General features: G+C 36.5%; 2 protein-coding genes and 1 pseudogene across 2 annotated transcripts; 2 read left to right on the plus strand and 1 right to left on the minus strand.

Annotated features, from left to right (window-relative positions):
- Window positions 1–1,297: 1,297 nt before the first annotated feature.
- On the plus strand, window positions 1,298–2,217 carry LOC122914146 (annotated as a pseudogene).
- An 8,525-nt stretch (window positions 2,218–10,742) lies between these two features.
- Window positions 10,743–11,693, plus strand: LOC122913520 (olfactory receptor 52A1-like). The gene has a single exon (XM_044260218.1). It carries the CDS (start codon window positions 10,743–10,745, stop codon window positions 11,691–11,693), a length of 951 nt encoding a protein of 316 aa, XP_044116153.1.
- A 10,194-nt stretch (window positions 11,694–21,887) lies between these two features.
- Window positions 21,888–22,832, minus strand: LOC122914147 (olfactory receptor 52D1-like). Its single transcript, XM_044260780.1, has one exon. It carries the CDS (start codon window positions 22,830–22,832, stop codon window positions 21,888–21,890), a length of 945 nt encoding a protein of 314 aa, XP_044116715.1.
- Between the last annotated feature and the right edge of the window lie 226 nt (window positions 22,833–23,058).

The raw sequence follows: 23,058 nt of genomic DNA on the forward strand, positions 1-23,058 counted from the left end.
CTCTTTGTGGGAGCAACTAAAATCAGTGTTTAGGCATGGAAAGATTGGAACAAAATGTGAAATCGTTAAAATATTAGAGAGTGATTAATGAAACTGAGACCAAAGGGAGAAAAAAAAAGATTTTGTCAAATTGATTTGAATTCCCCAAGAAGAATTCCCCAGGAAAAACTGTAGAACTAGGGAGGTATTAAGAGCTGGGCGTTGTACTCAAAGGAGCTTTGGGACAGTTAATCACTCACAGTATAGTGTAAAGTTATTAAAAAGCAAAAGTAGGGAGTTTACCATGCAAAACAGGATATGCAAGCTTATCCAGAGCTCAAGGGGTTAGTGATCTGCTAATCTTTAAACACTGGGAGAAAAAACATAATTCTGGTAACCTAGCTTCAGACTAGGACCAAACTAGCTAGATTATGCTTTTTGTTATACACTATCCTACATTCTTCTTGAATTTGGTAACTCGACATTCTTTTTTTCTCCTTCTTTCTCTTTTTCTTCTTTGTCTTAAGCCCCCCTAAAAATAGTCTATTTCATATTCCTTATTACACATGTTATCCTAAATAAGTGAGCATGAATTATTTAGAGAATTAATTTCAGCTGGCTGTATATGAAAGACGACCACCATCTTCAAATTTCCTCATAGGGCCACACTTAGTGCACTGAAAAACAGTAGATTGTTCAATATTTTGATCAGGAATGAGTTAATATAAGGAAGACAAACCATTCTAACAAACCTCTTTGAGAACAAATGCCAGCACCTCTGAGATAAATAACTCCCTCCCCAGCACCAGGAGTAATGTGGTTAATATTGAAAACTCCCAAAGTATTATAAACTAATGCACACACAGAAACAAGATTTCTTCTAGGACATTAGGACCAGGAGAATTTCAAACTGCCATGAAATTGGGTTGTCATCTAGGTAAAGAAGGAACATCTAATGGTGGTTTTTCAAGCAACCTAGGCTAGAACTCAAGAAAAATGACAAAAATCAGTGTTCTCAGTTCCATGGTTTCCATTTCCACAAAGGCTAAGGCAGGGATCCCAAAATTTTCTCATTTTTTACCTCTGGTTAAGATCTACAGGATTGTTTGCTTCTGCCATTACAACTTGTATTACAGAATTTCACCAGAACACTCTGGCCAAACTGCCATCCAAAGAACTGAACTTACTTGTTCAATGTTCAATATGGTTGTATGATGATAGCTGAATGATAGTGAGGGATAAAGCCTTTTGACTTCTTATCCAAATTTTCTTCTGCAGGTGTCAGAATCTGCAACAAGAAGACAGAATACCAGTCTCTATGGCATCCATCAATACTTCATATATGAACCCCAGAACCGTAATCTTGATTGGAATTCTTGGACTAGAACATGTGCAGTTTCGGATTGGGTTTCCTTTCTTTGCCTCATGGCTCTTTTGGGAAATATCACTTTACTAATCATCATTCCTACAGAACGCAGCCTGCATCAGCCTATGTACATCTTCTTGGCAGTGCTGGCAGCCACCGACATAGGAAAGATGTTGGCCATCTTCTGGTTCAGATCTTGCTCCATGGCCTTTGACACCTGCCTAGCTCAGCTGTTCTTCATTCATGCCTTGCAGTGCACGGAGTCTGGCACTCTGTTGGCTATGGCTTTTGACTGCTACATTGCCATCTGTGATCCACTAAGACACACATCCATCCTTACCCCTTCCATCTTGGTTCACATGATAGTAATAGTGGCAATCTGAGCTACAGTGCTGGTTGGTCTGTAACCCATCCTAATCAAAAGATTGCATGTTTTTCATTCCACTGTAATTGCCCACTCTTACTGTGAGCACATGGCTGTGGTCAAGTTAGCTGCAGAAGACATCCAAGTCAATAAAACATGTGGTCTTTTTGTGGGTTTTACCATACTGGGCTTTGACATGATTTTTATCCTCATTTCCTATATCCTTATTTTCCAGGCTGTTTTTCATCTACAACAAAAGGAGGCACGGCTCAAAGCATTTAATACATGTACAGCTCATATTTTTGTTTTTCTTGAGTTTTATATTCTTGCCTTCTCCTTCTTCAGCCATCGTTTTGGACATGTTGCTCCCCCTACCCACATTCTTCTGTCTACCATCTATGTTCTTGTGCCACCTGCACTCAACCCTGTTGTCTATGATGTAAAAAACAAGGTAATCTGTAAGCGTGTGGCACATATTTTTCTTCTGAATCATATATCCCACAAGTGATCTATCAAATGCTTTGGTCATGTAGAGAACACTTTCATTTCTTAGAGATGAACAGACTTTGGACTCTGTGTGTTCATTGTTGGGAACTCACATGCTCTATCATAAAGCTTTTATTTTTACGGTCAGGTTGACATAAAAGGTATCGAGATTAACAACGATACTTGTTTTCTATCTGCAATGCATCTGACTTTGAATCTTTATCATTTCCTTTATTTTACTTTCTTTGTGTTTCACTTGCATTTCTTTTTACTTCTTCATAGGGAAGGTTTGATTGTTTTTCAAACTTTCCCTTTCGGAATGTATGCATTTTCAAGTATGGATTATTTTTAACTGTTGCTTTTTTCTATACCACACATTTTGGTATTTTGTGTTTTCATTTATTCTATTAAAAACAAGACTAATAGTCATTGTGTTTCTGTATTACCTATAAAATACTGAGATAAAATCATACATATATGGTTGATTTTTGAAGATGTCTGAGCAATGTAATGGGATTTAGAAATTCTCCCTGAAATGGAAAGCTGGAACAATTAAATAATTGTATGAGAAAATGGACTTTGACTTTGATGACTACCTCATATTCCATAGCAAAATTAATTTAAGGTGAATCATATACTTAAGCATTAAAAAAAAATGATAAATCTCAAGTCTGTAAACCAGACCTCATTAGAGAACGAACAGCCTTGGATCACTGAAAAGTGACTGTGACACTGCTCCAGTGGAACTTGCCAGAAATCCACCTTCTAGGATACCCAAAAGAGCTGTTGGTGGATTTCTAAGAAACCACTGGCCACTGGGTGCTGCCTGCTTTATTTACTGTAGTATTTGGGCCTTGGAAAAGTTGCAAGAGCTAGAGGAGCTCACTGTAGACTAGAGATGGCCAACAAACTGCATTGAGTCTGTGGACTGACCAAATAGGAACCAGGGAGCAAAACCTTCTCCTTTTGCAATGGCTTACCAGTGCCCTCCCACTGACAAAGTTCAGCATTGCTCCAGCTCAGAAAGAAAAAGTACTCAGAGGGCCAACGTACATTTTCACCAAGAAGGCAAAAAGTGAACTTGGAGCGGAGAGGCAATCAGTCTTTAACCAGCACAACCTGCATGGCAAACAATAAAGTTATTGGGACATGTACTGGGAACACAATATGTAAGCAGGGGCAGTCTGCCATTTCTCTTCAGTGAGTGTTAGTGCTCGCAGCCTCCCTCACCTATAGAGCTGACAATTAAATATTCTCTTCGACATCCACTAAAGAAAAGAATGAAACCAAAGGACAGGATGAGCAAATGGAAATTCATCTTATTCTGATACTGTTGTCAGCAATAGGGTAAGAAAGCTCAGACCAAGTGTAAATACTCAGCTCTCCTGAAATCAAAGCTGAAGGTATTTTAAGAGCTGAGGTACAAGGTACTATAGGCCAGCTATGTTTCGTAATCGGCTTTCCACTATGAAAATGAAACACGTGGGCTGATGTGAGTGATACTTCAATTTTGCTCATGACTGGATATTTATTTTTTTAAGGAAAATTGCATATAGAACTTTTAAAAAATTCTTTATCTGCATGTATCAATATGAATTTTTTCCTCGTTCAATATCTTAGTGTATGGGGTTCTTATTAAAATATCTTGCTGCCTTGGGGTGCCTGGGTGGCTCAGTGGGTTAAGGCCTCTGCCTTCAGCTCAGGTCATGATCCCGGGGTCCTGGGATCGAGCCCCACATTGGGCTCTCTGCTCACCAGGGAGCCTGTTTCCTCCTCTCTCTCTCTCTCTGCCTACCTCTCTGCCTACTTGTGATCTCTATCTGTCAAATAAATAATTAAAAAATAAAAAAAAAATCTTGCCACTTTACTAACTACCTGCTACAAACCATTCATTTGCAGTCACAATGTAGTAGATTGCATTATCAGTTCCTCATAATTACTAAGCTCTCCTAATAATGTCATCCATACCAGTCCTCTCCTTACGTGAGCATTATTGTTCCATATTAGCCACATCAGTATCCATCATATGACTTCCATTTGTCAAGGAGATGTAAATGGAGAGACTTAATCACTTGTGAGCTAATGCTTTAAAACTCATCATTCACTTTCATAGTGTCTCTTTCTCCACTGACACAACAACAGAGTGGTTCACAAAGGGGCTCCATCTTCAGCCTAAGCCCCAGATCAAAGCTGCAAAATGGACATATCAGTGAGAACTATGTCTTTATTATTATGAGTTCTTGAGATTTAGGGAACTCATATTATCAGAACATTATTTAGTCTGTTTTCATTGATACAGATTATAAATGGCTCCCTGTCTCAGCATTTTCCATTTAGGCAATTACTAAAGGAATAGCCAGGCATCTTACTTAACTACAGTTCAGGACCTTAGCACTCCTTTACCAGAAAGCCAACCTAGATTCCCAGATTTCTCTCCCTCTCTCTCTCTCTCTCTCTGTTTCCTTATCCTTTTTTTTTTTTTTTTCTTTAGTTTTAGTGAGAGCCTAGTCTTAAAATTGCTACAGGACACATATTCTCTGCACCACTCTTATCTCTAAGAAATTATGTTTTGTAAGTGAATCCCCCTTTGCTTATTCCTTTCTAGTTACCCAAGCCCCCTTACAGCAGCTCAAACATGCATAACATGTTCTATTTCTATGTCTTTGCATTTTCTATATTTCTTGATTGCAACTCCACCCTCCCCCAATATCCATGAGGCTCATGTTTACCCTACACTGCAACAGACTATTGCAACCCACCTACTCTCTAATCCCTGTGTACATTCTTATATACTCATGTGTATACACACAAACACATTTAGAAAGAGAGTGACTGACAGGAATTGTTCCTAGACTTTTAACCCCTCTCCCTAGGGGAACCTAGCATACATTTTTAAAGTCAATCCACAAACAAAGGAATGGTGAGAGAATTGAAAAGTGAAGTATTTGACAATGTTGGGATAAAATCAACACAGTAAATAATTTCAAAGTTAGTTATTGGTCATGTAAAAAATTATGAATAAGTTAATTCCACAGAGACAAGGAAGTACTTGCTTAGGTTGTTAATTGTAAACATGGTTTCCCTCAACAAACTGAGGTAGAATATTTAATAGAGAGAAAGGAAACAATATAAAGGTGTGATGAAAACAAGAGCAACTGGGCAATAAAAGCTTGCTTTGGGGAAAAAGACTGAGAGATAGTTCTCTGGAGTTCTTTTAGCTTTCAAAACCTTATTTTTTAAGACTTGAACATGCTTGCTTGTTTAAAGAAGGATCAAATAGAAAGGCAATACTGGAAGATATGAAGAAAAGGCAATTGATGGGGTACCCCTGCTTTGAAGTCATTCATAAAGAGAAAATGAAAAAAAAATTAAAGAAGAAAAAGATATTGTGGGGACAAAATAAAGATCATATTTACAGAAGAGATTTTAAAAGATTAGTAGAAAGGAAAACAAATGCAATAGACTTTAAAGCCAAATTTGTGGAGAAACTGATTGATCACAGGTCTGGTAGGGGAAAAAAAAGAAAAACGAAGGAAGCAAAAGATAAGGAAATATTTCATCCATCCCTTTTACTTACAGTGAATATTGAACATGTAGAATTAATATCTTTTTTCTGATCATAGAATCAACAACTGAGACAACCTGGTGGTTGGAGTTAGGGAGTTGGCTCATTCCTAGTCGAACACCTAACATAATTTCTTTTTTACACTTTTCCAGCTTTCTTGAGGTATAATTTGCAAATAAAGTTGTAAGTACAATATGATGAACAACATGATGATTTGATATATGTATACGTTGTGAGGGGATTTTGCCCATCAAATTAATGCACACCTATTAACTCATATTTTTACCTTGTTGTTGTTATTGAGAACATTGAAATTCTACTCTCAGCAAATGTCATTTACATGATACAGTGTTACATCAACTTATGTGTAATAAACACATTATCAAACATGCAGACACATGGAAGGAAGACAATTCTTATCTTGACAAGTAAAGACACTTCACATAGGAATTTTATTTACTGCTTTTAAGAAAAAGAGTGAAGATCTCTCCCTGACAGCAACAGCACACTCCATTGCAGCCAAAAAAAAAACCCCATCACAACCTCGGACTCTTGTTCTCCTCCATGAACTTTTGTTCAAAACCACTGTCCCCAATTTTCTCCAAAAATTAGTAATAGCTGACCTTTCCTTTGCCTCTTAGAACTTTTCAATGGTCTGCCATAGTTTGCTTGTCCTGACTTACAACTTCCCTGGTATTCCTGAATAAACTGATTTTTCTAGTAAAATAACTGGCTATTTTATGTCTAAGTTGACAGAGTAAAGAAGAGGAAACTAAGTTTTCAAACATGATTTTGCATGGTATGAGTTTCAGCTGTAGTAAAAGTGTATTTATAAAGATAAGCATCTTCCGTTCCCTTAAGCCTCAAGTCTAGCCACAGGCCAGAAAGTAAACTAAATTGCTCTCTTCCCTCTTCAGTTTCCAATTTTTCAATTCCTTAGATTTTTAAAAAAAGATTTTATTTATTTGAGAGAGAGTATGCTTGGGGTGGTGGGGAGGAACAGAGGGACAAGCAGACTTCCCACTGAGTGCAGAGCAACACATGGTGCTGGATCCTAGGACCCTAAGATCATGACCTCTGTTAAAGGCAGACACCCAATCAACTGAGCCAGCCAGGTGCACCCCATTTCTTAGATTTTTTTTAACCCTCACATTCCTATTGATCTCAGATTGACCATGATCTGAACATGACCCATAACTTGAGATTTCCTGGTTATCGTTCCTTGAAAGTAACAGTGCTTTCTGGCTTTGTGTTCAGGCAAGAGATACCTTTCTGCTCCAAAACAGAGCTGAGTTTCAGACATGTCATGAACTCTTTAGGGACAGGTCTGAAAATTGCCTGGGGATGGCCTCAGATTCAAAGGCCAAAAAAAGCAACAGCTAAAGACAGATGATAAAAGACGCTTAGCAAATCCAAATCCTGGCAGACAAAAAAACCTGTTCCATCCATCAGTTTTATATTCTAGCCGGCTGTCTGTTTCTCTGGGTGAGTTACTCCACCATGAATCAGAACCTGGGTATAGCTCAGTGTTTCTAACCATAGCAAACGTTCAAAGGTAATGGAAAGGACAGTGAATTAGATGATCTCAGTCTTGTGTCTCTCAGTAACATACTTTCCTTTGGCATGCCATGTTATTTTCTCTGACCCAAGTGTATTTATCAGTAATATGAGGCATGGGCTAGATTCATGTCATTTAGAGATGGAAGTAATGCAAAGGTGATCTAGTAGCATGTTCTTAATCACATGTGATTTTTTTGAACTGACATCCCAGTTAATTAGTGGCAGGGCAAGAAAAATAAGGTTTTCAGGCTCCTCCTCTAATTTGACTACAAAGTAGTTTTAACATTGCTTGGTTTATCAAAAATAAGAAGGCAGTCTCTGTTTTGGAAAGGAGTGTCTGTCTGTCTGTATGTGTGTGTGTGTGTTTGCAGTTTGAACAGGAGAGCTTGTAAGAAATGGAGAGGATATCGAAGATGGGAGCATATTATTTACTGCCTGTATCTGTTTTGCTATCTGCGTTTGCTACCCTGCAACTTCAGTTCATATCTCATCCCCTGAAATATGGTCTTCTCTTTATCTGCAGTATCAAAATCTTGTATTTTTGTCTCTTCTTCCTTATACTTTATCTTGCCTCATTTTAAAGTGTCTTCCAATCTCTGCCCTTTTTTATTCAGGAACCAGGAATGAACATACAAAATATTACATATATATATAAAATATTATATATAAGACATTATGTATAATGTGTATTATAGCATATAAATTTCATTTTTATTATATTTATGTTTCTTTATATATTTTGTATCTATGTTCTACTTAAATATTCGATACATTTGAACATTATATGTTTATATAAAATGCATAGTATAGGGCGCCTGGGTGGCTCAGTGGGATAAGCCGCTGCCTTTGGCTCAGGTCATGATCCTGGGATCCTGGGATCCAGTCCTGCATCAGGCTCTCTGCTCAGCAGGGAGCCTGCTTTCCTCTCTCTCTCTCTCTCTCTCTGCCTGCCTCTCTGTCTACGTGTGATCTCTGTCTGTCAAATAAACAAATAAAATCTTTTTAAAAAATGCATAGTATATACAAATGTTTAATAAATATATTTGTAAATTACAAATTTATTAACATGAATACAAAACTTAATAACATATTTTATTGATTTAATTTATTAATTATATAATTGTGTATAAATTATATGTAATTATACATAAATTTTATAGAAATATAAAATTTATTAATACAAATCTGTTTTATATAACATACATTTATATTATCTAATTGTATACATACAATTTTATATTAAATTTGCATTGTTTAAATATGTATATAATTTATGTAATACATTTGTATTATTCACATGTACATACAATTTACATATTAGATTTACATTTAATATATTTGTATTATATATGCATAGTATTTGTATTATCTATATTATATTTAGTATATATTTATATACAAATATATTAGTATTTACATATTTGTATTTATAATGTATGTATTATATACTTATATTTATCTTTGTATTATATTGTATATATAATATATAGTATAATTATATGTGTCTATACTATATTTACATATATATTTGTATCTATAATAACATATATTTTTATTTATTTATAAATATACATTATAAATATATAAACAATACAAATATATATTTGTGCTACAATACAAGGTAACACAAATATATATTACATGTATATGTATTATAATAGAATATGAATACACATTACTATAAATATATAAATACTTACAAAACTAATATATTTACATATAATATATATGCTATACTATATGGAATTTTATCCTTACATTATCAGGCATTTCTAAACATGTCTAGGATGTATTGCCTTCTCTAGTTCCTTTAGATTTTGCCTTTGTCTACTCATGTCACCTTGAGGTATATTCATGTTTATCCCAATGAATTCTAGGGAATCCACAACTTGCTCACCTAAACTCATTTATTTGGGCATCATAGGGAATTGTTTTTCACAAAAATTCCAATTTTAATATATGTCTCTTTATTGCCTTGGTCATAGTCAATGGATATATATATAGCTACAGAAGGTCATACAACGATCTCCTAATCTCAATGAACTAGTAAAGTATTTTAGATTTTACTGCACTAGGGACTTCCTAGTTATACCCACACATATATCCTACTGACTGGGAACCACTATTTTTTCCTATAATTTTACAACAGTAATCCTTCTAGTTTCTCTTCAAGGAAAAATACATAAAATCCCATTCAGTATTCCCTATTCAATGATTCAACTATGACAAAATCATAAGGAAAACAGAATGAAACTTTGGGATGACTTTAAGTTTGTAGAATGATTAATGAAAAAGTAAAAATGAGTACATAAAGTTATCTTAAGGTTTACTGAACAAATTTCTAAAGAAAAAGAACAAATTTTTAAAATTTCAGAAGTGTGGTGTGAGTGTGAAATGGGATCATTTGTGTGAATTGTAATCAAAAGTAGCATATTATTTTCTTGTAAATGAATGAAAGTACCAGGTTTAGGTTAAGCTCCATTATGGACAAGAGAGTAGCTCAAACCTAATTCTGACTTTTTGCATCTGAAATATATTAATATCAAAATATTTAAGCTACACTCCTTTTCTAATAGATCTGTTTTTATGTTACCATCTTATCCTAATTTGTTGTCTTTATTCCATTAACTTCCTATTTATTTATCTTCCCAACTTTCTGTCTCCTCTAAGATCCAAGAGGACTTACATCATCATCTACCCTATTCTGCTTACACATCCACTCTGAAAGCTAACAGTCCAGAATTATCCCAACGAGTCAAATATGTTCTGCTTCTACTGATAAAATACAGCTCCTTCACATCACTTCCAAAAACAGGATAATGGGTCTGCACACAGTCAACTCAAATAAAATTTGCTGAAAGAACAAAATCTCCTCACTCCCTGATCTGAGAGTCAATTTCTAAGATTTGTAGGGAGATATTTTACTCCCTAAACCAGAGAAAATGAGAAGACTGGGAAAGGCTGCTGCTTTCCAGAGTTTCTAAACTTTGAACACAATGGACAGGGCTGTGGGATTGAGAATCTATTCCACAACTTCAAGTGCTACAAAGGGATTTCACTTAATCTGAAGTGTGTCTGGAGTTTGGAGAGGGATATAGACAAAAAAGTTAATGTTGTCATCTGTAGCAGCTTCTGAGGACATTTCAGAACCTAACAACATCAATGCTATTAGAATCATAAATTTCATTTCTACAACTTCCTCATGCACAAATACCCACATTGGCTTTGGGAAAAGATATTGAAGAATCCTATATAACACAGCCTTAACTTGATTTCCAAAGATTCAAAGTCATAAAGCCAAATTCTATCCATGTTTTTCATGTTATAGAAGAAATTATAAGATTTCCCTTGTTCTTTTTCATTCATGATTTTTCTCTGAATAAGTCTCAGAATCAATGGTGAGAAAAGGATTTATCGACCTGATGGGATCTACAAACATGTCATATCTGAACCCACAAACAGTGATCCTCATTGGGATCCCTGGACTAGAACATGTGCAGTTTTGGATCGGATTTCCCTTCCTTGGCGTGTGCCTGCTGGCTCTGCTGGGGAACATCTTCTTATTAATCATCATCCCTTCAGACCACCGTCTTCACCAACCCATGTACATCTTCCTAGCAGTTTTAGCAGCCACTGACCTAGGTCTCTGTGTAGCCATTGCTCCTAAGATGTTGGCCATCTTCTGGTTTGGCTCCTATTCCATGGCTTTCAATGCTTGCCTCACTCAGCTCTTCTTCATCCATGCCTTGCAGGGCATGGAATCTGGTACCCTATTGGCCATGGCCTTTGACCGCTACATTGCCATCTGTAATCCTTTGAGGCACACATCCATCCTTACACCTCTCTTTCTATTTCGAATGGTATTGATGGTGGCCATCCGGGCAACGGTGCTTGTTGGAATTTTACCCATTCTACTTAAACGCTTGCAACTTTTCCATTCTATGGTTATTGTTCATTCCTACTGTGAACATATGGCGGTCGTCAAGCTGGCTGCAGAGGATGTTCATCTTAATAGATCATATGGGCTCTTTGTGGCCTTTGCAATTCTAGGTTTTGATATGATCTTTGTCTTTGTTTCCTACATTCTGATTTTTCAGGCTGTTTTTCGTCTTCCCCAGAAGGAGGCAAGACTCAAAGCATTCAATACATGTACTGCCCATATTGCTGTATTCCTGGAGTTTTATATCCTTGCCTTTTTTTCCTTCTTCAGCCACCGTTTTGGACATGTATCACCCTATGTTCATATCCTTTTGTCTACCATCTATCTGCTTTTGCCTCCTGCCCTTAACCCCATTATCTATGGTGTGAAGACAAAAGAGATCCACATGTGTGTTGCTCAGATTTGTATTCTGAAGCCTGGCACTGGACAGTGATCCAAAAATATTATGACACAGGAAAAAGATATATGCAAATATATGCAAAGTCTTTGTACTATGTCTATGTTGGTGAAAATTTATCTGATAAAGATCTCTTTTTAAAAGATTTATATTCCTCAAACAAAACAATTCTGAATGTGAGATAAACTTGAGTGAAAAAATAATTATGTATTTATAAGTTCCTATCATCTTTCCACCTCTCTCTTCCTTTCTTCTTTTGTCTTCTCTTATTGCCTTCCTTCCATCATTCTTCCTTGTTTTTTCGTCTTCCCTTTTTCACACATCTATTTTATCTTTCTGCAATACCAAGAGGCAGTTTAACATTTGATGTGTAACAGTGACAAAGACATATTCCATGATTTCAAAAGCTCACAGCATAGTGATGATATAAAAAACGGAGCAAATATAATTTAATATTATTTAGGCCATGGTAAGAGAATAGAAGAGATTTATTTTCACATGTGAGAAGCAACTAATTTAGATTTTAGAAGAAATCAGAAAAGACCTTATACAAGAAGTCATGGCAAATGTGAAGTTTGAATAATGCATTTTACTTCAGATGGTGAAATGTTATTAACCAAGATTTCAAGTTTTTAAAGCACTAACTATCATTATAATTCATGTAGATGTGAAGAAGTATATGCAGGTTTGCATAACTCTAACCTGCTTGAGCGCATGATTCGGGAAAAAGCCAGACTCATCTGTGCTTTCATCCGTGATCAAAACACATAAATAATTCTGATGTAGGGAATAATGTATTAATATAACAGTATTTGATACATGGTTTTATTTAATTTCACAAATATAATCCTTTTGTTGGGTAAATGAAAAATTCAACTTTTCAGAATTACCACTAACTAGCTGGCATTGATTGTGATAGCCTTAAAAAGTGTTCATTTTCTGTATTGTGTGGCAACTCATTATGAACTTACTTTTTTTTTTCCACCTAAAAGGCCATTGGAGAGATTCTGGGAAGTTTTGAGATACAATCCACCAATCTGAGCAGGCTTTTTGATTAGGAACATAACAGCTTCTTTTCTCCCATCTTTCTTATCCTTACTGCTCAGAAGGTTTTACAAGCTAGTGAAGAAAATCCAAAGACTTTAAGTTTAGCCATATCTCCTTTAGTTCCCTTTTCATATCAGACCTTCTTGTCCAGTGTCTCTGTGGCTTGAGAGCACATATCCCACCATCACGATCACCACATGGACACCAATAATTTTAACTCAGCTCATTTCTCTGTTTACCACAGTGGTTTATCTCCCTCCTCTTAATGGTCAAGCTAATGACTTACATAGTTACTTACAGTAGGAAGAGAGGATTGAAGTTTATCTTCTGATGGTCTCAAACTATAAACAGGTGAATATGATATAGGAGTGTCTATCAAGTGTTCCCCCAGAAGCATATTGAAGCAATAATTTTAGGGTATGTGGTATATTTGGGAATTGACTCCAGAATAAATTTTGTAAGGGACTGAGTACGTAAGACAGTGAAGTGAAGAAAGTCAATAATGTGTGTATGAGTGAGCAGATTACTGCTATAAATTACCAGAGCTTTTTCCTGTTGGATGTGTTAGAAAAAGATAAAGATCACACTTGAAACTGTCCCACTGAAGGTCTCAAAACAGCATATTTATCTAGCAATCTCAATCTCTTATTAGATGGTAATTCTCCATCTCTTATTAGAAGGTAATCACCTTCCCAAACACTTCTCACATGTACCAGTCACAATCAGAGCATGCTCCCCAGGTCAGAGGAAGGGCTCAAACAAAGAGTCATAGATATCCATTGGAATTAACAGACTATCTACAGGCAATTTATGGAGCAGGATGAGGGTATATGGGTAGTCTTTTTAAGTGTAGCTAAAAAAAAAAAAATGTTTTATTGGGTGAGCATGCAAAAAAAAAAAAAACACTGAAGACATATTCTAAGTTCCTTCATGATTTCACAGAGGTAGACAGAATATGTGACACTGCTGGATGCTTCATAGACTGTACTCCAGACAGATGAATCACCATGAAATAGACTTGTAGAAGAATTAACACATTGGTGTAAGGCACCAGGCAGTCTGACATTTATGGCAATAGTTCTAAATTAAAGTATCAACTATTTAGAAGAGCAAGTGGAAACACTGGCTTTCCAGTACATGGAGAATTTCTCCACTATCTGATCTAATGGGATATTGAATTTGGTTAATACGGCCTTTTCTACTGGGAGGGACAGGGCATCTTTAGTTTCCCAGGAAGACAACATGGTGCTCATTGGATTATTTTTATATTTATTTATTTATTTAGGATAATCTTGCCTGTCCTCACCAGATATACTGAGGCATATTGGATTAAATTCTTCTCCTAAAGTAATTTTTATAATATGATTCTACATATTTTGTGGGACTAGAATTCCATTTGGAACCTTTTAAAAGGCTTTTTCTTTTAAAAGTCTTTTAAAAGAAAGCCTTTTAAAAGAAAGATAGGTCAAAAGAGTGATATTTGCAAATAAGATAACGTAAATGTCTTCAGATAAAAGTAAGGAATATAGTAATGAAGGAAACTTTAAATCCTCATGCCACTATCTGATTGAGATCCAAAACAGGTACGAGAGCTATTCATCTATTTATCCATTTATTAATTAATTCATTTTGTTTAACTCAGTATATATATCATGCACATAGTATGAAAGGTAGTCCCTGTTTTCAAGAAATTCTGTCAAAGAAAACAGTATTACACAAAGATTAAAAGCATAGATAAAGTGATCAGACAGATCTAGGCTTGACGTTTGATTCAACTGTCTATTAGTTATGTGTTATTAAAAAAACAACTAAAATATTTAAATTGAGTGTGGTTTTCCTCATCTTTATAATTGGGATAATGACAATTGCCTAAAAGAACTGTTGCATGAAAATTATAATTTAAAATGTGTTTTAAGCATAGAATACAATGATAGGGTGCTTAAAAGATAGGCATTATCATTATTAAAATTGTTAACAATAATAATGAGGACAGACATTAAAAATCCAGTATAAAATACAATGGAGTAATTGCTTGGATAGCTACCTGAAATAAGAAAAATTAGAGGTAGTAGGGAAACACTGGATGTGTATTTTTTGTTGCTTCTATTGCAAAATGTTAATATTTTAAAGAAAATCTTACTACATTAAGATTTATTTTCTCTTTCTAGTCCTCTTGACATACAGCTTCTTGTTCTGAATTAAAATAAGAATGTCAATTTTTAAAAATACCTATTTTTAAAAGAAATGCAAATTTATTTATTTATCTATCTATTTACTTGTTTGTTTATTTTCTAAGGGAGCAATTAACAAAACTAAAAGGTAGCCCATGAAGTGGGAGAAGATATTTGCAAACAACATGTCTGATAAAGGGTAGTGTCCAAATGTCTATAAAGAACTCACCAAACTCAATATCTAAAAAATAAATAATCCAGTTAAGAAATGGGCAGAAGACTGAATAGATAGTTTTCCAAAGAAGACATTTAGGTGGCTAACAGACACGTGAAAAGATGTTTAACATCACTCATCAACACCAAAATACAAATCAAAATCATGATGAGATGCAACTTACACAGATCAGAATGGCTAAAATTAGCAACACAAGAAATAGCACATGTTGGCGAGGGTGCAGAGAAAGGGGACCCTCTTGCACTGTTGGTGGGAATACAGACTGCACTAACCACTCTGGAGAATAGATTGGAGGTCCTGCAAAAATGTTAAAAATAAAATTAATCTACAATCCAGCATTTTACTACTAGGTATTTACCCAAAGGATATAAAAATACAGAGTCAAAGGGGTACATGCACCCTAATGTTTATAGCAGCATTATCAACAATAGCCAAACCATAGAGAGAGCTCAGATGTCTATTGACTGATGAATGGATAAAGAACGGGTGGTAAATATACATACACACACACACACACACACACACAAACAATGGGACATTATTCAGCTATCAAAAAGAGTGAAATCTTGCCATTTGCGATGACATGGATGGAGTTAGAATGTATTATGCTAAGTGAAATAAGTCATTCAGGAAAAAAAAAACAGCTTATGATCTCACATGTGGAATTTAAGAAAGAAAACAGATGAACATATGGGAAGGGGGGAAAGAAAAAAAAGGAGAGAAGGAAACAAGCTATAAGTGACTCTTATTGATAAAGAATAAGATGATAGATGGAGGTGGGGGGATGGGCTAGATGGGTGATGGGTATTATAGAGGGCACTTGTGGTGAGCAGTGGACATTGTATATAAATGATGAATTACTGAATTCTAATCCAGAAACCAATATTGCCCTGTATGTTAACTAGCAAAATTTTAAATAAAAGAAAATAGACTTCTTTTCCCAGGCTGCTTTCAGGATTTTCTCTTTGTCACTAAGGCTTGTAAATTTTACTATTAGGTGACGGGGTGTGGGCCTATTCTTATTGATTTTGAGGGGCGTTCTCTGAACCTCCTGAATTTTGATGCTCATTCCCTTTGCCATATTGGGGAAATTCTCCCCAATAATTCTCTCCAGTATACCTTCTGCTCCCCTCTCTCTTTCTTCTTCTTCTGGAACCCCAATTATTCTAATGTTGTTTCGTCTTATGGTGTCACTTATCTCTCGAATTCTCCCCTCATGGTCCAGTAGCTGTTTGTCCCTCTTTTGCTCAGCTTCTTTATTCTCTGTCATTTGGTCTTCTATATCGCTAATTCTTTCTTCTGCCTCATTTATCCTAGCAGTGAGAGCCTCCATTTTTGATTGAACCTCATTAATAGCTTTTTTGATTTCAACTTGGTTAGATTTTAGTTCTTTTTTTTCTCCAGAAAGGGCTTTTATATCTCTGGAGAGGGTTTCTCTAATATCTTCCATGCCTTTTTCAAGCCCGGCTAGAACCTTGAGAATTGTCATTTTGAACTCTAGATCTGACATATTACCAATGTCTGTATTGAATAAAAAAGAAATTAAACAATTAAAAATAGAAAAAAGGTAACAAATTTTAAAAATCATAAAATATTTGATACATGGACACTTTATTTCTTCTCTTTTTTTTACATTTTATTTATTTATTTGAGAGAAAGAGAATGAGAGAGCATAAGTCAGGGACAGAAGGGGAGGGATAAGCAGACTACCTGCAGGGAGCCCAATGCAGAGCTCAATCCCAGGACCCTGGGATCATGATCTGAGCTGAAGGTAAAGCTTAACTGACTGAGCCACCCAAGCTCCCCTACTTTATTACATATAATTGAAAATAATTTTAGGGAAAACCTGAAGTTAATTTTTATAAAAATTTCTACTGATGTCCATGCCTTTATGTTCACATACCAATGTCCAAGTGAGATCAATTAGAGAGAAAATTCCTTTGTGTATTCTACTCAAGAACCTCCTTCAAAACCAGAGCAGAATTAATTTAATTCTACATTGTATTTATTTATTTTCTAGCTTTGTGGAGGTATAACTGACATATAACATTATTTAAGATGTACAATATATTGATTTGATACACTTATATATTTCAAAATAATACCACCCTGGTGTTAGCTAACAGAAACATCATGACATATAATTACCATTTCTTTTTTATTGTGAGAACATTTAAAATGTTCTCTTATTGCTAACATAACCACTATAATATACATTAGACCCCCTGAACTTATTCATCTTATAACCAGAAGTTTATACTGGTTTTTTTTGTTTTTGTTTTTGTTTTTGTTTTTATTTTTTTTTATTTTTTTTATTTTTATTTTTTTTCCAATTTATTTATTTTCAGAAAAACAGTATTCATTATTTTTTCACCACACCCAGTGCTCCATGCAAGCTGTGCCCTCTATAATACCCACCACCTGGTACCCCAACCTCCCACCCCCCCGCCACTTCAAACCCCTCAGATTGTTTTTCAGAGTCCATAGTCTCTCATGGTTCATCTCCCCTTCCAATTTATCCAAAAGCACATACCCTCCCCAATGTCCATAACCCTACCTCCCTTCTCCCAACCCCCCTTCAAGAAGTTTATACTGTTTGATCAACATCTACCCTTTTCCTCTATCCTCTGTCCTCTAGCCCCTGATAACCACCATTCTACTTCTGTTTCTAGGAGTTTGACTCTTTTAGATTTCACATATAAGTGATATGTATTTGTCTTTGTGTGATTTATATCACTTAACATAATACTCCCAATGTGCCAGGCATGGCCAGCAACCCCTGTACCAGTGGATAAGATGTTACTCTAAACTTGGCTGTGAAAGATGGGAAAACACAATGCGGTCAAAACTCAGAAAAGAAGACCCTTTGCTCTTCTTTGCTCCTGCTTTTATTGGTCCTTCAGGATAGTCACAAATCCTTATCACTGTTTCTCCAGCATGTGACGTGTGATAAGGGGTCTTACTGAAACTAGGAGGACCTGTTTATGGGATAGAAACAAAAGCTAATCAGAGTATTCTACCAGTGCTGAACACAGTGTGAGGGACAATGCATACAACTCTTAGATCACAGGGTGGCTATTTTGGCTAAGAAAACTTTGGGGACGGCAGCTCCCCTCAGCATTCCAATGGCAGAGTGGTCACACAGGCCTTGGCATTCCAAAAACCTACTTCCTTCTAGAAAATCCTCCATCACCCTCAACAGCCTCCTTGTCACATTTTAGCAAGCCAGGTATTATGGCTGATTTCATGCTCTGCATTAACCCCAACACTAATGTCCATCCATGTTGTGGCAAACAACAGGATGTCTTTCTCATAGGTGGATAATCTTCCATTGTGCGTGTGTGTGTGTGTGTATCCACTCACCCACTAACAGACACTTAGACTATTTCTGTATCATGGCTATTGGGAATAAGCTGTAATAAACATGAGAATAGAGATATGTCTTTGAAATCCTATTGTCATTTCCTCTGACTATATACCCTGAAGTATGATTACTGATTATACGGTAGTTCTATTTTTAATTTCTTGAGGAACTTCCATACTGTTTTCTATAGGGCTATACCAATTTACATTTCCGCCAACAGTCCATCTTTTCATTTTTATTTTTTAATTTTTTTACATTTATTTATTTATTTGAGGCGGGGGGATGGTGGAAGGGCAGGGCAGAGGGAGAGGGAGAGAGATAATCTCAAGCAGACTCCCTGCTGAGTGTGAAGCCCAACTCGGGTCTCAATCCCAGGACCCTGACATGACCGGAGTTGAAATCAAGAGTCAGACACTTCACTGACTGAGCCACCCAAGCATTCTTGCCCCATAATAACCAAAAAATGACATAAAATTATACATATTTTGGAGAAAAAATGCTTTTTGTCTCTAGTTTTATTTTACATGCTGGCTGTACTTGGTATGAGGGAAACGACAGCTAAATGATAATGCATGTAGGAAAGTCAGCTGGTATAGCCCACAGATCAAAAGTACTGCATATCTGAGATGCATTCAGAGCTCCTTTTATTTTCTTTTAAAGATTTTATTTATTTATTTGACAGAGAGAGAGAGAGATCACAAGTAGGCAGAGAGGCAGGTAGAGGGGCGGGGAAGCATGCTCCCTGCTGAACAGCGAGACCAATATGGGGGCTCAGGCTCAGGACCCTGAGATCATGACCTGAGCTGAAGGCAGAGGTTTAACCCACTGAGCCACCCAGGTGCCCCAGCATTCAGAGCTTATTAGATGTGACCTTGAACATGTTGTTTTAAAAACTTTATGCTTTAATTTCCTCATTTGATGAAAAAATAATAATACAAATCTTGTGATCGTGATAGGACAGTTATATGGAATAATTTAGTTTTGTATCTAAATGATACTAAGAAGTACAAATGTTATTTCTTCTCTATAAGGTGGAAAACTTTGTCAGTCATCTGTAAACTAAACAAACTATACAAACCAGAATTAAAAGCAACTTATGTTATTAAACAACTTAGAATTCTTATCATCATTCTTTTTTTTTTTTAAGATTTTATATATTTGACAGAGAGAGAGAGATCACAAGTAGCAGAGAGGCAGACAGAGAGAGAGGGGGATGCAGGCTCCCTGCCGAGCAGAGAGTCCGATGTGAGGCTCAATCCAAGGACCCTGAGATCATGACCTGACCCAAAGGCAGAGGATTAACCCACTGAGCCACCTAGGTGCCCCAGAATTCTTACCATTCTGAAAGCATAATTTCAAGGCTCTGGAAACTGTCTTTAATTATAAGGAGAATATGTTAGACAAAAATCTATTTCTTCTGTGACCAACAGAGTTTATATATTTCAAGAGTGGGTGATAAAAAGAAGGTAAATCTTAGTTCACTATTGCTACAAACTCTATGGAAACACATCGCCATAGTGTGAATTATGTAAATTATGCCACATAGTGCCATTGTATGTGGGGGGACTCTTTATTAATGAGATTTTCCAATAGCAAGTGAATAATCCTCTATAAGGGTGGGCATTCTTTATATGGCAGATGGAATTAGAAGAAAATCACAGCAGCTCTTAGTACCACTGGTTAGGTTGAGTCAGAGCTATGAGGAATTATAATTATTTTCACTCAGTAGAAGTATGAACTGATGATGGATTGTTGGCATATTTAATTAATGAGGATATCTGAGCGCTTCTTTCTTCTATATGACCTTACATCCCATATCTTTACCCAATCCAACTTTTTCCTCCCCTGGAATTGAGCCTAAGTTTGAGAGTCTTTTCACAGTGGAGCAGGGACCAGAAGAGAAGCTAACCTCTTGAGTTACGGAAGGAAGACTGCTGTGGTGCAGAATAGGGCATGCTGTCTCAACTAGAAACAGATGTATGCTGTTGTGTCTGGGCTTTCATGAATCCCAATAAATTTCTGTATACATAACCCAAGGTGTTTTGGCTACCTTGTAATCTCTAGATTCACAAAATTGAGAGTAGACTAATTAGATGTGCATGAGCTAATGTGGGAAGCACTGGCAAATAATCATGAGTGAGAATGATATAAATGTTTGGGGACATAATAGAGAACTTTTGAGAGGAGGTAGAAACTAAAGAATCATTTATGATGAAAATGAAAGAAAGCTGAGTGTAGCAAATTCTATTTTTTAAGAATGGCTAATAACCATGTCTTCTGTAACAGACACATTTCTGTTATATGATCTTGCTTCTCCTCAGTTAAGAACGGACTCTTGCCTATATCTTTGAATATGCTTTAGACCCTTCAACTGTCATGAATACAACAGAAGTGAATCTGTGCCAGGTCTTGGCAGAGTCCTTAACTGTTATCACAGCTTTTCCCATTTTCATGCCATGGAAGAACCCCTGGGTTCTAATCTGATGGAACAGGAGTTGGTGCAGAGGTAGACCGAGGTGTCTAACCTATGAGTAAAGGAGAAGGCTTGAGTGTCCAGTCATGGATTCTTATCTGCAGCTGCTTGAAGGACTCCAAGTAAGAACTACACAACTGAGTCCAGTCCATCAATAGAACCTTGAGAAAAAAAATAATAATTTTGTTGGGGTGTTTTATTACACAACATTAATTAAAATGTAAGAAAAAATAAATTTAAGTGTTGGATTCTGCTGTAACAAAAACCTAAAACATGAAGCACTGGCTTTGAGTGCATGGACAGAAGCTTGAAGGGTACTGGTAAGACTGTTAATGAAGGCTTTAACTAGAATAACAAAATTGTTGCTGTGTGTTAGAGAAGAAAGCAATCTGTGCTTTGTGATGGTGGAAACAAAACTGTCACCTTCATTAAGGTAGAAAGCAAACAATATACCTAATGAACCGGTGGATTTGATGAAGGAAACTTCTGGGTAATGTTGAAAGTGCCACTTATAATACAATATGTATAGATAAAATAATTTAAAGAAATAAGTGTTTAATATTCAAATAGTACTCATAAAAACCATAAAACTTCAGGTATTTCTGAGTTGGAATACATAACTGTTTTTCATTCACTTTTTCTCTAGACATTATATACTCTTAAAGTAAAAAGTGTGCATTTTAAAAATATTTTATTGGTCAGAAGAACTGTTTGGTTAGACTGAAAAGGATAAAGATAGCTCATAATGGGTTTCATAATGACAACTACATTCTGACGGAGAGGACATGCCCCAGTTACGTTCCCAGATGAAATCCTTCTCTTGCCTTGGTTATTCCTGTTCCCATGAACCCTCAAATATGGCAGACATTATCACTGCCTCTAGCCTAAGAAGATTTCCAGCTCCATATCACAGGTATCCTATCCACCTCAGATATCAGCCTCAATGTCTATGACAGTGGAAGATCCACAGCACCCTCTCCCGCATTTGCTTAGTCCGAGCCCCATAAATCAGGGGGTTGACCATGGGAGGCACAAGAAAGTAGAGATTGTCAATAATAATCTGTAGATAGGGAGCCATATGATAGCCTAAAATCTGGGCCAGGACAGAGAAGACAACAGGAGAATAAAAGAGAGCTATAATACAAAGATGGGAGCCACAAGTACTGAGAGCTTTGCCCCGTGCCTCCCAAGAGGGGATGTGAAAGACAGCATGAAGAATCAGCCCATATGACAGAATGATAAAAAACAGATCAAATCCCACAGATGCTACAATAACCATGAGGCCATAGACAATGTGGTTGGACACGTCTCCACAGGCTATCTGCACCACAGCCATGTAGGCACAGTAGGAGTAAGCTATGATGTGAGTTTGGAAGCCTTCCAGTCTTTTTGCCAGGATGGGTGCTGGAGTCAGCACTGCCATTGCCCTTGCCAGGACAGCCAGTGCCATCTTCCCAAGTATGCTGTTAGCAAGGATGGTTGTATATCTCAGAGGGAACCAGATAGCCACAAATCTGTCAAAAGCCATGGCTAAGAGGATCCCAGACTCCATGACGTAAAAAGAAGGGATAAAAAACATCTGTGTGAGGCAGGCCTTGAAGCTGATCTCTTTGGCATTCATCCAGAAGATACCCAGCATGCGAGGCACAGTGACACTGACAAGGGACAGGTCAACAATAGATAGCATGGCCAGTAGGAGAAACATGGGCTCGTGAAGACTCTTCTCCACTCTGATGATGCATAAGATGGTGGCATTCCCAATAATTGTAATGACAAACACCAAGAAAAAAGGCACAGAGAACCAGCCGTGGGAAGATTCTAGGCCAGGAATTCCAGCCAGGACAAATATCAGGGGTTGAGGAATGGAGTTGTTGCAAGAGGTCATCCCTAACCTGAGCTCCTCAAAGTCTGATTCCTAGGGAGAAAGAAATAAAGGACACTTTGAAACCACTGCAACATTTGACCTAAAATGCTGTGTATTCTAGTTTACAGTGATAATCATAATTATATAAACTAATGATCAAATGAATGCTTCAGCTACTTAAAGTATGGAGGGAGATAATTCTATACTACTGTCTCTACAGAAGCAGTCTCAGGGATAAATGCTCAAT

Source organism: Neovison vison, chromosome 7 (genome assembly GCF_020171115.1).
Source record: "Neovison vison isolate M4711 chromosome 7, ASM_NN_V1, whole genome shotgun sequence".
Classification (NCBI taxonomy): domain Eukaryota; kingdom Metazoa; phylum Chordata; class Mammalia; order Carnivora; family Mustelidae; genus Neogale; species Neogale vison.

Excerpts from the sequence above, each read along its gene's own strand:
- LOC122914147 (XM_044260780.1), bottom strand. The coding sequence starts at position 22,832 with ATGACCTCTTGCAACAACTCCATTCCTCAACCCCTGATATTTGTCCTG.
- LOC122913520 (XM_044260218.1), top strand. The coding sequence starts at position 10,743 with ATGGGATCTACAAACATGTCATATCTGAACCCACAAACAGTGATCCTC.